The following is a 15,134-nucleotide window of genomic DNA, read 5'->3' on the forward strand; positions in this document are numbered from 1 at the left end:
AAACATCCACAAAATGGGAAACATTTTGGTTAACTGGCATTATTCTTGTGTTTTTAAAGCAAGGCAATATTCAGGATCTGTGATGTATTTCGTGTATGCATGTGCAGCAGTGTCTTGTTAACTACTGACAGTAAAGCCGACTCACTGAAAAGAACATTAAAGACTCATTCAGTTATACTGTACTAATCCTCCAGCTTCTCTCTGACAAGCTGGTACACAGAAATCCGTTGTGGTTCCAACCTTTGTTTTTCTTTGTTTTCAGAGAAATATGTTTTAGTTGCTCGGGTGAAGTCACAAAAACTACACTATATTTGTTTAGGGTAAAACAGAGGCATTTTGTAAGAATGGAGGATTGAGCCTCCGCTCAACACCCTGTAGAGAAAAGTTGTGAAACCATGGCGCTGATAAACCCCATGGTTCCTCACCTTACAGTCATCAGTGGACTGATGTGTGGCACTCTTCTCACCTCTGACTAAACCCCACTCCGACACAAGGTCAGGCCAGAGGTTAAATGGCTGTGTTGGTCCTTGCAAAACCCCAGAATGGCTCATTGTCCAGAGGCCGGGGGGGTAGAGGGCACACAGTGAGGGGCGAAGCAAAGGGAGCACCACGCCACCCCCCAAGCCATAGGAGTCCTCAGTGTGACCCGCAAGGGGAGCTGCAGCCATGTTTCATCTTTTGTGCTGTGTAATTTGGAGGGGTCATGAAGATAAGCAGAAAGTTGACCACTGTTTTAAGTGCTGGTGGTCCGTATTGCAAAGCAGCATCAATGTGTGCAGAGGCGAGTGACATCCAAGGACTTGTGAAAATAGATGTACGTTGTCTTTAGGCTCACTACGCCCTATGTATCAGACATAACAAGAGGATAACTAACATTCCTGACTGCTCTGCGTCTGTCTGTCTGACAGGCTGATCAACACAAGATAAAACGTGTAACATGACCTCTTGTAAACACGTCCACAGGCATTATATTGTCTTATCCTGTTAAGTTTTACTCTGGTTGGCTTTTGATTCTGCTTTTCCTTTCAAGTGCGTTATAATCCCTTTCGCTTTTCACTTCTATTCTCCTTCTCAGGACTATCGCTCGAACACACAGTACTAACTGAGCAAACGTATTTTTGTTGAGGAAAACTTTCCTCAACTTTGTTTCCTAAACTCCCCTTTCTCAGTGGATCCCTGGTGTCAGTACTAGAAAAAATTACTGTGATGTTAATGTTACCTGAGTTCACAATAAGTGCCTCAGACGACAGATTTTTTTTTTTTTTTTTGCATGATGGGGCCATGACAGCTCGAAGGGATTCACATTAGAATCTGGAGTCAGACACCTGTCCGACCACTTTCTCTGATTACTGATGAGTGGTGGTGGCACGGTGGAACAAGTGGTAACACTGTCACCTCACAACTAGAAGGTCCCGGTTTGAATCCTGCTGAGGGCACTGGTGGCGTGTCCTTCACCACGCCTTCGGTGCCTGCTGGGGCCTTTCTGTGTGGAGTTTGAATGTTCTCCCTGTGTTCACCTGGGGTTTCCTCCTCCTGGCGGCCCACCGCTCCTGGTCTGTCATGGAGGAAGGATGGACGAAGGATGCGCAAATGCGGAGAAATAATAATTTCACGTTAAGCATGACATGTGCATGTTGTGTGTGTTGCTGTGTTCACCGATGCATGGCATGTTGTGTGGTGATCAATAAAGTACGGATTATCTTACCTTATCTTATATTATCATTGTCTCCATTCATCCACACAAGAACACAGCCCGATGACAGCGCATCTACATACGCAGGCAGCCATTCCTCTCTTACCTGAGCTCCCTGCTGTGCTGCTGCTGTAAATCCTGAGTCTGCTGAAGCTGAGCCTGACAGAACACTAAGAAGCTGCCTGGAGCCAAGCCAACCTGTTGAACAGCAGGGGGCGATAGAGAGCAGTCTGTCTGCTGGTCATCAATGGCCCTCAGGCCAGGCACTGCTTTCTGTAGAGTGGATCTGAAAAGGATTAAATATCAGTTGTCATTAAGATCACCTTTAATTTGGCCTTTTTATTACTATAATATCAACAAAAAGTCCTTTAGTATAAGCAGCCTCTTTAACGTACAATCAGCCAAGAATTATATTTTTCTTTGATTTGAATTCATCCAACACACAAGACCAATGTGGTTCTTTTAACCAATATATTGATTAAAAAAGCATAAAAGGTTAGCAGCAGCACTGAACAACACCACCGCATTTGTATTTGAAGATTTAGGTGAAAAACAAAGATTGAACTGAGCTTCCTAACATATTTTAAACTATAGTCTGTTAAGAACTTTTCATCTGACACATTCACATGTCGGTCTTTTTAAATGCATGTGCTATTGCAGCATTTGAACAAATGGGCTCTGCAGTCACTTTAAACAACTTGGTGAGCCTGACAGTTTATATAAACAGCAGTATATTCAAAAACAATGAGGGGCTCTGAAAGACATGCACAGAAATTGCAGAAAAAGAGAGACAGAGAGAGGTTCTGTGAGCGCTAAGGAATAAGACATTAAGTTTCACTGTTGGTGAAGGTCAGAACAGGAGAGGATGGTTTCAAGTCCCACTGAGGCCACTCACTGCACACGCTGCTCTGTAGTACATTTTGTCCTCTGGACTAACTACACTAATCTGCTTACAGTGATTTGGTGAATGTGATGTATTTTATCCACTTAAAATGACTCTGACTCCCATAATTCTTAACTTTATATAGTTTTCTAAAGTGCAGTTCCACAGCCAGACCAAAGAACTCTACCAAATGGCATTTGTTAGGTAGTATCATCCTTCTTACTGGAGGGGAGCCCTGAATGGCTGTGAGTTTGGGGGAGAGGTAACTGCTGCCTGAGGCTAAGGATGTACAAGCAGAGGAATCCCAACTATCTGCCAGAGAAACAGACTCTGAGCGTCCACCAGCGGAGGCCAAATGTGGTCTGTGTTCAGTGGGAAAATGTGGAGCTGGAAACTCTACAGGACACTAGGGAACGGCAACAATAAAATCTGTAAAAATACAAGCCTTCAGGCTACAAAGTCCATTTTTAAAAATATTTTCAACGAGTGGGGTTTTCAGAATTGATTCCCAGAACACCATATGCTCTTAAATGTTGTCTGCCACGTCACGGGAGGAGGATAAAACATGGGCAGAGGGCACAGCTTTCATTTCACCAGCTCACAATGTGTGCTTTTTTGAACATCTGCATTGTTCTTACTTCTGTATCTCTTTACATGTGTACCTTACTTATGTCTTAAATAGATTTTTAAGGGCAGACCATGACAGATTATTTAAAACACAGCTCCAATTAAAATCTACTTTCCCACACTGTCAATAAATAAATATGAAATAGAGAGCACAGTATTAAATCAAGTAAAAAAAGTAAACTGATGATTCTGATTCAGGTGTGGATTGCGAACCTGAGTTCTTACTGTATGCTGATAGCATGCTGAGTTTTCCTGAACCTACTGCCACCCTGAGTCAAAGACTTGACCGCAAAGGACGGGATCTGTGTACTGTCAGAGGGATACGGTTTTGATGTGGCCCACTTGGTCTCTCCGACACAGATCGGGATTAGATTCCAACCCTTGGGCATGTTGTCGAACTGGCTGTCTTCAAATGTAGCTCCAAACCCAAATATACGACCTTTTGATCGTTACATGAGCTCACTGAGGTGGGGAATGTAATTCAGCTGAGGAATGGAAGCCACTAAGACACACTTGGGAGAACACAGAGCAGACCTATGTACAAAATGATTAGATGCCATCGGTTGGGGATGTTTACACTGGATGATTCTGATTAAAGAATCGGGGAAAGTGAGTTTTTCTGGTTTCAGAAAGACGACTATACTGCACTATACTCAACAGTTTTCATTGTCTTGTTGAAGCATAAGCCATTTGTTTCTGCTGGAGTAAACTGTGTATTTGTCACGACTAGGTAAATTTAACCAAATAAATGAAACTCATAATTTTTAAAAGAAGGTAGGAGCCTCACAATTTAGACGCTATGAATCTCTTTGCCTCCTTACAGCTACATCTACTTTGACTATACTTGGACTTCAACCTGAACCTTTCCTAAATTGTTATAAATTTCATCCTCCTCTCTAAGGGAAACACTGTTCTTTGCTCACATCACTGTTCTTTGCTCACATTCCTTCATCCTCCTTCTCCGGCCCTTATGAGCACAAGTCCGTATTTCATTTAGTGAAGACTTCCTCCAAAACACATGCTCTTAAAGTGGCCCTGATTAATCAGGCCCGGTGTTTTCTTCTTCCACATCTCCTGGATCAGGGGCTGCCTACAGGGAGTGTAATTCTTAGAGCTTTTCTTTTGGTGCTTTAATTTAGCCGGTGTTATCACTGGCTTGGGATGAAAGGGCCAGGGCATGAGTGTGGAAATACAGAGGGTTAATTCCACTGCTGGCATTGGAGGTTAGGTAAAGTTCAATGAAATATTAAGGTAACATTTCAGTTAAGGCTTATGACGGGTAAAATGTCCACTAGTTTTTAGGACTAGTGGTGGACGTTTTATGCTGAAAAAGAACATCTACAAATAAAAATCAGAAATTTTGTCTTCAAATTGTCAGCCTTATTAAACCAAATGACCAGTAGTGCATGAAGAATGTTTTACATGCCACTGACTTTCAACTCCTCTCAGTTACGATGATGCTGTTGATAGTTTAAGGGTGCAAAAAATTAACCCCCCCCCCCCCCCCCCCCAATAAAACAGTGTAAATGCAGTTAGCTAAACAACCCATAAAAGAATTTTCTAAAACAGAAACATTCAACGCTACAGGGAGGGGCAAACAAAGTATAGCTTTTCATATTTTGGACATTTTGCTGTTATTAAATGGGTGTGAGTAGCTCTGAAGAGCCAAACAACTTTGCAAACCTGCAACAGCTGACATCATCGCTCATTACAGGCCAATGGAAGCATGAAAAATATAAGTGGTCATTGCATATTTTTCACATAAAGTCACTGCAACAGTCTTAACATCCGTAAGATGTTTAGGCATGGTAAGTGAATGAGCAAATTGACACTGAAAAGATAATTGATTTTTCTGTTGCATCAATATTTGGGGAATTAGGAGCACTTACTGCAACGTACGTACACACAGGTGTCAGTGGCACGTCGCAGTAATCTAATAGCGGACGGGGATCACAGCGCTAATCCTGGGAAGTGGACAGAAAGGCCTGTGTTCTGATGGAATGTTTAGACTACCTGAGCCAATAGACTGCATTTGTGATAGGGAAATTGTGGCTTTTCACTGGTATGTTTCTTTGAACATCCACCATGGCAACTGATATTTCAGAGCAAAGGAACCTGAAACTGAAACTTTTGTCCATAGAATTTCCAGAAACGGAAATTTCCAATTATGGTATCTTGATTTGAAACTGTGTAGCAGCTCACAGATTAGAAAAATAACTCTCTACCTCCTCCATCCAGCCCTCGCCTTACCTCCATCCGCTCTCCTGCTGAAGAGGATTCCCTGTGAGGTGGATCTCTCGCAAGAAATGACATCCCTGCAGACTTTCAGACACGTTCTGGAGCTCTGAGGGAGAAAAACAACACTGCCTTGTCAGTGTCTATTTTTTAGTCTGTTCCTCACTTGTCACGCCATGCAGGTATGCAGAGATGTTTTCTAGAGACATGAAAGCTTACAGTGCACTTCTTATTTCCATGGAGTCACACAATATACTTGTACAGCTGGCACAGAGCCAATATGAATATAGCAGCATCTTATTAATAGATGGAATTATGAGTGTTTATGCCTAAAGGCTTGTGCATGTAAATTTATAGCAATTGTTGCTTTTTTTATTTAGTGAAATCAGTCTGTGGCAGAGTGGGAGGAAGGGACTGGAAAGGGAGGCGGCCCGTGAGCATACAGATAGAATGAGATGAACACTAATGGCTGTTTTCACATAACAATAGTTATAATAATAATCTTTATTAATTGAGCACTTTTCAAAACCAAAGTTACAAAATGCATCACACAAGGCAGCAAATGAAAATAAAAATATATAAAGTCATTGTTAAAGTCAGCAAAAGAAGACGATAAAAGGACACAGGTTTGAATTTGTCCACATTACATGCACAGTAAAAGTTTGTATGCCTTTACAACAAGGAAAATTGGATTTATAGTGTGTTTAATCATGACAACCTGTTACCTGATATGCAGTTGAATCGAAGATCCAGATTTTCAAGGGACACAGAATCAGACATGGAGGGCAGCTGGGTAATTCTGGAAAACACAGAGACAAATTCTAACCTTTCTGAAAGCTGCTCTACACCTATAGATAACATTCATGTCACTGTTAAACACAGAAACGGGCCGTGTGCACAGACAGAGGGGAAGTGGAGGAATATACCTGTTTTGGGCCACAGAGAGATGTTGCATGAGGGGAAGCCAGCAAGCAGTGAGGCCCTTCAGGGAGGAGATGCTGTTGTCATCCAGAAGCAGCTCTCTGAGGAGGACCTGATTGTTCAGACCAGGGGGCTGATGGGCAAACAGGGTAAAGTTGTCAGCTAACACCAGTCAAACTGCGAGGTTAGACTAACTTTACGCTGCTGCTGCTGCTGCTGCTGCTGCTGCTGCTGCTGCTGCTGCTGCTGCTGCTGCTGCTGCTGCTGCTGCTGCTGCTGCTGCTGGTCCAGCCATGACTAAATGACCCCATCCATCAATGTTAGTTGTTTTGGTTCTGCTGTGTTTAGTCACCATGTCTGCCACAAGTTAAGCTCTACTGCAGTTGAGGGATGTCTGAAGTTTATATACTGTCATACAAATTACCATTTGTGTCTCCTTTTATTTTCCTTGTTTTTCTTTTTCTTGACTTTGCCTCATCAAGCCTCACCCAAAGAAAGAGAAAGATAAGCTTCAGTATTTGGACAATGTTTCCAACTTATTCAGCATTCTCATGGAGGACAAATGTAACTAATAACATCAATTAGTGCCTGGGACCTGGTGTTCTGCATCCTCTCTTGCTTCTCTCTTTCAACACAAATTCAAGGGTGCACATCATGCTTCAGTCTGATGTTTCTCAGACTTGAAGGTCAAAGTTCACCTCCACCTCTCATGAGTTGCTGATTTAAATACCTCTGTAAGGCTGTTGGCTCTCAGGTCCAGAGTGTTGAGCAGAGCACTGTTCTCCAGACCCTCAACACTTGCCAGGTGGTTGTGCGAGCAGTTCAGGTGGAGGAGAGTGTATACATCCCTCAGCCCTTTGGTGCTGATCAGCTGGTTGTGTTCCACTGACAACCTCTGCAGTCTCCTCACAGACTCCAGACCAGCTGGGGATGAGACGGAACGGAGAAGCCACTTATTCAGATTGGACAACAGTACAGTCTACAGTAAACAAGCGATAAGCATGTCGAAAAACTTAATTTGAAACAACACAGTCCAAAAGCCCCCTCCTGTTTATATAATCTGAGTTCATGATTTACTAAACAGGCAAGTTACAACCAAATTTTACAGTAGCTTAATGCACAATTCAGTGTGTTTAACCTCTTGCCTGGCCAATATCTTTTTATGACTTTAGCCTCAAGTTGATAAATAAATCACTTCTCATTGCATATTGCAGTAAAGTGAACGTCTGAAAAGAAGAGGGATGCTGCCCTCTTGTGCAGGATCGCAGACCTTTCAGGACTCTGAGCTCAAGCTGCGACCTCCACATTCCAACAGCAACAATCAATCAAACTGCAAACAAGTGGAGACCTCAGATATGACACAATCACACATTATACATTTATCTTACACTTCTCACCAATGCGTGTGATGGAGTTGTGCGAGAGGTCTAGAACATCCAAATTTTCAGCGCCAGCTAAACCATGGATGGACGTCAGCTTGTTGTGGCTGAGCTGAAGAACTCGTAGACTAGTCATATTTTCACAGTCAACAAATGAGATGTCATTTTCCTGCAGCGAGACAAACGAAGATCTGATGGCACACCAAAAGCTGCCTGTACTGATTTTACAGCAAAAAATGAAATAAAAAGAGGTGACTTGTGGCATGAAGATAATAAGCAATAATGTGCATTGACTGAATATCTACCTGTACATCAATGTAGCAGAGCTGTGATAACTGGCTGATGCTTTCCAGGGATTTGAGGCCACAGCGTCTGAGGCTGAGGGACCGAAGTTGAGTACACTGAGCGAGAGTGGACAAGCTACAGCCCGGCAAGTCCTCTAGGGTCACTGCGGTCACCTGTAAGAGGGGCAAAGATCGCTCAGGGCTCAGCAGTTTTCCTGGATTTTGAGAGGTTAAGTTGGCATATGTGACAAGGCACATGGATATGTCATTATTATAGCACATATCAAACATGGAGCATCCTGATTGATATAGCTGTCCAGAGACAACTGGCACAAAATATCCTTACATGTCAGTGTTCAAACAGATTGATCCTTCATTCATGGCACTGTCAGTGTACAGCAGCTAAGCATTTGCACAAAGGTTACCTCCTGCAGGGATTTCCAGCCTGTGGCCTGAAGCAGAGCGCCCGAGCAGAGAGGTTGCAGACCGCTGGCCTCCGCAGCCCTCCTCAGGCCTCTCCGACTCCGGACTGATCCTTTCTGCTTCCTCCTGTTCTGGAGGGAGAGTTTGGACCAGGGGATGCAGTCGTTCATCCATGACAGCCTCTTCTGCTCCGCGTGCTCCGGGAGCCACGCAGGCAGAGAAAGGGACACGGTGGAAGGCCTGGCTGCTTGATGTCTACAGTCCACAGTTTTATCTATGGAGGTCTTGTCTGGGTTATGCTGTTGTGGTTTGGCTCCAGTGCTGGTGGGGCAGACTGCAGATTCAGCGGGTAAAGGACCAGGGCTTGAGGAAGTCCATGTGGTGCTGTCTTCCAGCTGTGAGGACTTTCCTGTTTTATCTGTATTATTTTTCTCATTTTGAGCCATCATGCTGTTATGATCTCTTTTCAGCTCATTTGTTCTTCCCGCTCTTGCCTCCGTATTCTTCACCATTCTCTTGTTGCTCTCCTCCTTTTCAATGAGTCTTACATCTTCTGTTTTTTCATAAAGCTCTTCCTTGTTTTCTCCCACCTCTTGCCCATTCAGCTCCTTCTCTGCCTCTACATTTTCCCTCTCCTCCCTTTTCTTCTTCTCCTCCTCCTCCAGCTTGTTCTCTTCATCTTTTGTTTTGCTCTCATATTCCATCTTTCTGTAGTCCTCGTCACACCTCTCTTTCTCCTCCTTGAGCCTCATTTCTGTTTTTTCATAATTCTCTTCTTCCATCTGTCTCCTACTTTTTTCCTTCTGCTTCCTCCTCTGTTCTCCCTCTTTTGTTTTCAGTTCATCTTCCCTTTTGCTCTTTTCATTTTCTTCAATGAATTCTTCTTTCATTTTTCTCTTGTCATCTTCCTGTTTTCTTATCACTTCCTTCACATTCTTCTTCTCCTCCATCTTTTTCCTTTCCTTCTCCTTCTCCCTCTTCCTTGTCTCCTCTTTCTCCTCTTCCACAGTCATTTTCCTACCCATTGCTTCCTTCTTTTTTCTCTCCTCGGGTTTTATTTCTTCATCGACATTTCCATGTTCTCTTATATGCCTTTTCCTTATCTCTTCACAAATCTTTTCCTGTGCCATTCTTTTTCTGTCATCAGCCTCCTCCTCCTCCTCCTCCTCTTTCTTTTTCCTTTTCTCCTGCTTCTTCTTCTGCTCAGTCTCTTTAATTACCCTCCTCTCTTCCTCCATTCTCATATTTCCCTCTTCTCTCTTTTTTCTCTCCTCCTCTTCTTTCTTTGGCCACTTTTGGCTCATCCCTCTCTCCATTTTTCTTTTCTCCATCTCCTTCCTTGCCTCTATTTTTTTTCTTTCCTCTTCCCTTTTCCCATTCTCCTCCTGCTCCTTCATCCTCTCTGCATCTGCTTTCTTCTTTTCTTCCTCCATCATGCTCATCTCATCATCCAGCTTCTTCTTTTCCAAAACTACCTTATTTCTTTCCTCTTCTCTTTTCCTTGTTTCCTCCCTCTCCATTCTCCTCTTTTCCTCTTTATTTTTCCTCTCCTCTTCTATTTTTCTCTCTTCTTCTTTCTTCCTCCCTTTCTCTTCCTCCACTTGTTTCCTCTCTGCTTCTATCTTTTTTTTCTCCTCCCCCCTTTTCTCTTTCTCCTCCTGCTCCTTCTTCATCATCTCTGCCTTTGCGTTCTTCTTTTCTTCCTCTATCATTCTCATCTCATCCTCCAGCTTCTTCTTTTCCAAATCTATCCTTTGTTTTTCCTGTTCTCTCTTCCTCTTTTCCTCCCTCTCCTTTCTCCTCTTTTTCTCTTCCTCTTTCTTCCTCCTTGTCTCTTCCTCCATTCGTTTCCGCTCTGCCTCAATCTTATTTTTCTCCTCTTCTCTTTTCCTCTTGTCCTCTTCATCCTTCAGTCTCTTCTGCTCTTTTTCCATCCTCCTCCTCTCTTCCTCCACTTGTCTCTGTAAGCTGTTGATCAGTTCCTAATTGGTTAAAATAATCACGAGTTACAACAAAGCAAGTTGTCCCATTTCTTTAGTAACATTTAGCTTCAAGTACAGATATTGATCACATATAAATAGCAAAAAACCAAAAAAAACAAAGACCAAACATCTAAAGAGGAATACTGAAATATGACCACTACATGCAGACTAACTAATCTAGTATTTGAGGTCAGAACCTGATTTGAGAAGTCAAACAACCCAAAAAAGGTCACATGTTTTTCCTGCGCTCATTCCACATTGTTGAAATAATGATGAATTCAGATTACTGATTTTGCCTGGAAGTCCCAGTCCTTAATCATTAACCTGGGAGCGTGCCAGGTTTCAGGCCTACCTGCTGAAGCAGAAACTCCTGTTCAAGTTTTTCCTGAGCACTTTTTTCCATCAACTCAAGTTCCCTCTGATGGAGCTGGACACAGAGAGCAAAGACATGTCTCACTGGCTGACAACTTGCTATCCGATTATCCTGCTGTCTACTTAAATTCCAGATTACACATTCGTTCTAATGGATGCTCTCTCCCACTACAGCATATTTGTGGAAAAGGTAAGGATGCAGCATCCTTCTCAAGAGCACTTGAGCAAGATGGTACTTTCCGCAGGTTGTCTGTTTCCCTGGTTAATGCATGTACACTAATATTACAAACATTTAAAGTATCAGGTTCTATTTTCCCTTTTTTCAGTAAGACATCCATCCATCCATTTTCTATACCGCATATCCCTTTCGGGGTTGCGGGGGGCTGGAGCCTATCCCAGCCATCAACGGGCGAGAGGCAGGGTACACCCTGGACCGGTCACCAGTCGATCACAGGGCACAAACACACAACCATTCACACTCACACTCACACCTACAGTAGGGGCAATTTTACAGTCACCAATTAACCTAATGAGCATGTTTTTGGTCTGTGGGAGGAAGCCGGAGTGCATGCAAACTTCACACAGAAAGGCCCGACCTGGTAGTCGAACCGGTGAGTGAGGCACGCGCACTACCTGCTTCGCCACCGTGCAGCCCCTCAGTAAGACATATGTGAGAAATATCTACACAGTGTGGAATTGCAATTTTGTTTACCTGAAATACTTAACAAAAGCTACATCTGCTATATTAAAAATTGTTATGGCAATTTTGAGGGGGCAATTTTGTTGTGACTCACCTTCTCGGCTTCCATTATCTTCCTCAGCTCCTCCTGAAAGTCTCTTTCAATTTGTCTCTTTTGCTCTTCCTTCATCATCTCCTCACACTGCTGTTTCTCTTGCTCTGCCTCGTATGCATTGCTTTTCTTTCTCTCCAGTTCATCCATTGAGATCTCAAGGGTCCTCATGTCGAATGCCAAATGCATCTTGGTCTCCGTATATTTATTTGTTCCTGCTTCATCTGTGACAAAAATAAGGATGCATCCTGAATTTCCATCATGTTAAATACGATATATTTTTATGGCAGACATTTTGCCAAAAAGCTTCAAAACCAACACATTTTTGACTACTGACAGGACTTAAGGAACTCATTATCAAACCCTCTACTTCGTTTTTTAACTCAAAAAGGATTATGAACATCTTCATCATTACTGTGCGACACAATGTTCATTAATGAGAACAAAAAACAGGACAACAGTGACCTCTTGTGGGCAGCTGTTCTATCACCAAAGAAGTGCATTATCAGACCTTCAGCAAGGCCTCAACAGTGCAATGAAAAAAGGAACAAAGAGAAAAGAGGTGAAATTTAGCATCAACTTCCATCACACCTGTGTACATGTACACGTCAACATGTTTGTTCACTTTGAGTTTACATCGTGCTGTCACTCAGACAAAAGTACACACTGTGCAAGATTGATTAGGTGCCAAAACAACAAGGTTCTTCATAAATCATGCTTTTTATTCATGAGTAAGTTCACAAGTATTACTCACTTCAAATTTGATGCTTTTACCTGGAAATGTGTGCATGAAAAAGCTCATTCAAAAATTACTTTTACACCCCAACGAGGATTGCTTAAATAAAGCCAGGCTTCACTATGTGCACATTTTCTTCAGTTTACAAAAATCTCAAGTATTCACTTCATTTTTCTAAATATGTACTTACTGTACCTTCATTGTTTGGACACACTGACACTTTGTGAGTGAAAAGTGCTTCTGTCTCTGTGGGTGCAGGAAGAAGGCGAGTGTCAGAAGAAGTGTTGTTCTCCTCATTTTCTGTGTCACAAATGACCTGCAAGCAGATCATCAATTTAAAGTAGTTTTCCACAAAATATGTTGTATTTGGGATATTTGTGGACATCTGAGATGAGATTGTAAAGACAGACATTTACCTGCTCGTTCAGTTTCATCATATCCTTATCAAGTTCAATAGGCAAGTTCACTGTGTCCTCAGTGTGATGCGATGCAGTGCAGTCTGGGATGCAATTCAAAGAAAACACCGATATATCCAGTATCATGGAAAATAGTGGTATCATTTCAAGGTCTTTTGACAGTTAATATGTAGAAATACTTAAATAATTAACTGATAGAATCCTGAAAATGGCATCTTAGATTAGCAATTTGGCAGCAAATTTAAACCCAACAAATAATTCCAAGAAGCATGATGTTGCATGATGTGCTCGCTCTTTAACAAACCTTCAAGTTCCTCAAGGATGAGCTTTTCACAAACTGCTGCTCTGCTTTTTGAGGTTTCAAAGTAGCTGAGCAGAGAAGGTGGAATATCATCTAAATCCTGGGGGCAAAAAGTTGCTTCATGTTAGTTTGTTTTCACAAAAGGCAAATGTTAATGTTAAGGTATGGTTAATATTTAGTCTTGTATCTCCCTAAACATCTAAACGTGTGCTTTAATTCAGATCGTGGATACACGATGAAGCAATGACTGATGGCTACATGAGATACAATAGCCTACATGGCCATAAATATAGTCATTAGGCTTGCAGTGGTTCAGATGATGTGTACAGGAGGCTTTCAAGTTGTCAATAATCCACCCACTGTCTATGCCACTTATCCTGTTTCACATCCAAGGGTTAATCTCCAGTTGTGTATGTTTTAATATACGGCTCGCAAATTAATTTTCTAGATGGTTCAGTGACGCATTTATACAAATGCATATGAAAATTAAAAGAAGATGTGAAGTGGCAGTTTTTACTGATAGCTGCTGTGTGAAGAAGTCAACTGTTAACTTTGACCTTTGACTTTGTTGTCCTCAGGGACAGGTGCAGCCAGGTGAAACACAAAACACACAAAGACTGAACTTGAACCATAATACAACACATAAAACAATCAATGGAAATACGTAAAACATATGCTAAAACCAACCACTCAAGATGATGTTAAATATCTGATAGCAGGTAACAGCTGCTACTAGCTAACTACATTTAGCTTGCTGTCAATTAGCGATAAATCTTAATTTCATCATCTCATCTCAGCGTTCAGGCCAGAGCAGGAGACTATTCTTACCGTCTCATCGTGAAATGAAAAACTCTCCTGCTCTTCTGGAGTTTCATCAGTGTCACAGATGTCTGAATTAGCCAGCTGCCGCATATTAGTGTCACACAGCTCATTAGCAGCCGTCATGTTTTTTAAAACGTCAGCGGCTCTTCACGTAAACACTCCGTTATCACCATTTGTCTTCATCAAGTTATCTGACGTTGTTGTTTTTATCAATATCCATATTCGCTGTTTATCTGAATGACATGTCGCTAAGCACGTCAAGGCGAATTTAACATTTGCTATCATGCAGAGCAACTTTCTGCTCGCGTCTAGTAGAGACTTCAGTCTCCATGGAAACAACACTCTGAACTACGTAGCCTCGCCAGGGACAAACCGTGCAGAAGGCAAAGGAAAAATTCTCCCTTGCTTCCCCTTACAATATAAAACCGTTTCAGTTTTATCTTTACTTACATATTTCGCTATTATTGTTTACATATATAAATATGATTTTGCGTTTGTAGTTTTAAACGATTATAATTCAATAAACCTCTGCTGTATTGAATAGCTATATTGATATTTTACTTATCATGTCAGTGTGTTTTCTGTGTTGTTTTTTCATTGTAGCTATAATAACAAAAAGACTCTAGGTTTCAAGTAAAGATCCTTTATTGATAATTTGTAGAGCACCGTTAAAGTATTAAGTTTAAAAATCCACACACATGAAAAATTTGAGTGCCATCACTCTCTTAGAAACATTTAAAACTTTCCATTCGTAGTGTCAGACTTTGGCGCAATAAGGAATCTGAAAAGAACAAAGCCGTTTGGTTTCAGAGCTGCTTCGTAGAAATAAAATGTGGTGTCATGGACTTGTGTGGGCATTTTGGGCAGCCAGCAAGAAGGGGTCAGTGAGCTGAAGACCTTGTAGGTGAATCACAGGACCAGAAGAACAAAAAATGTGTCAGGCTGTGAACAATGCACACTTTTTCCATGGCATTTCTTATCACAAAGACCGGTTCCTCTCTCCCGTGGTGAAGTCTCTACACTCGCGCTGTACTCCTTCTCTTTGAGGAGATTCCAGTGGCCCACACAGGTTTTCCCATACACATTCCCGAGGGTTTTCTAAAAGGAACCCAGTCTCCTTCCTCAAAGTTTCAAAGAAGAACAGCATGTCCTCCATCCCAAACTGAGACACACTAAGGCCTGTTCTCATTTCTCATGACGTTCCAGGACACAAAACAAAACAACAGAATGGCGCCAGATCAGACTACTTTTTCCTTCAAAGCCCAAAAC

General features: G+C 42.1%; 1 protein-coding gene across 1 annotated transcript in view; it reads right to left on the reverse strand.

The window, feature by feature from the left end:
• The window catches only part of lrriq1 (leucine-rich repeats and IQ motif containing 1), a 31,805-nt gene extending 17,586 nt beyond the window's left edge, over positions 1–14,219 (reverse strand). Inside the window, exons 1-14 of the mRNA XM_070972590.1 lie at positions 13,872–14,219; positions 13,047–13,143; positions 12,743–12,825; positions 12,522–12,642; positions 11,594–11,814; positions 10,780–10,854; positions 8,448–10,427; positions 8,044–8,196; positions 7,757–7,907; positions 7,090–7,283; positions 6,365–6,492; positions 6,164–6,237; positions 5,454–5,547; positions 1,800–1,979 (exon numbers count right to left, since the gene is read on the reverse strand). Of these exons, the coding sequence (XP_070828691.1) occupies positions 1,800–1,979; positions 5,454–5,547; positions 6,164–6,237; positions 6,365–6,492; positions 7,090–7,283; positions 7,757–7,907; positions 8,044–8,196; positions 8,448–10,427; positions 10,780–10,854; positions 11,594–11,814; positions 12,522–12,642; positions 12,743–12,825; positions 13,047–13,143; positions 13,872–13,988 (3,668 nt within the window). The 5' untranslated portion in view covers positions 13,989–14,219. The remainder of the gene's footprint in view (positions 1–1,799; positions 1,980–5,453; positions 5,548–6,163; positions 6,238–6,364; positions 6,493–7,089; positions 7,284–7,756; positions 7,908–8,043; positions 8,197–8,447; positions 10,428–10,779; positions 10,855–11,593; positions 11,815–12,521; positions 12,643–12,742; positions 12,826–13,046; positions 13,144–13,871) is intronic.
• Positions 14,220–15,134: the final 915 nt, after the last annotated feature.

This window comes from Chaetodon trifascialis, chromosome 10 (genome assembly GCF_039877785.1).
Source record: "Chaetodon trifascialis isolate fChaTrf1 chromosome 10, fChaTrf1.hap1, whole genome shotgun sequence".
Classification (NCBI taxonomy): Eukaryota; Metazoa; Chordata; class Actinopteri; order Chaetodontiformes; family Chaetodontidae; genus Chaetodon; species Chaetodon trifascialis.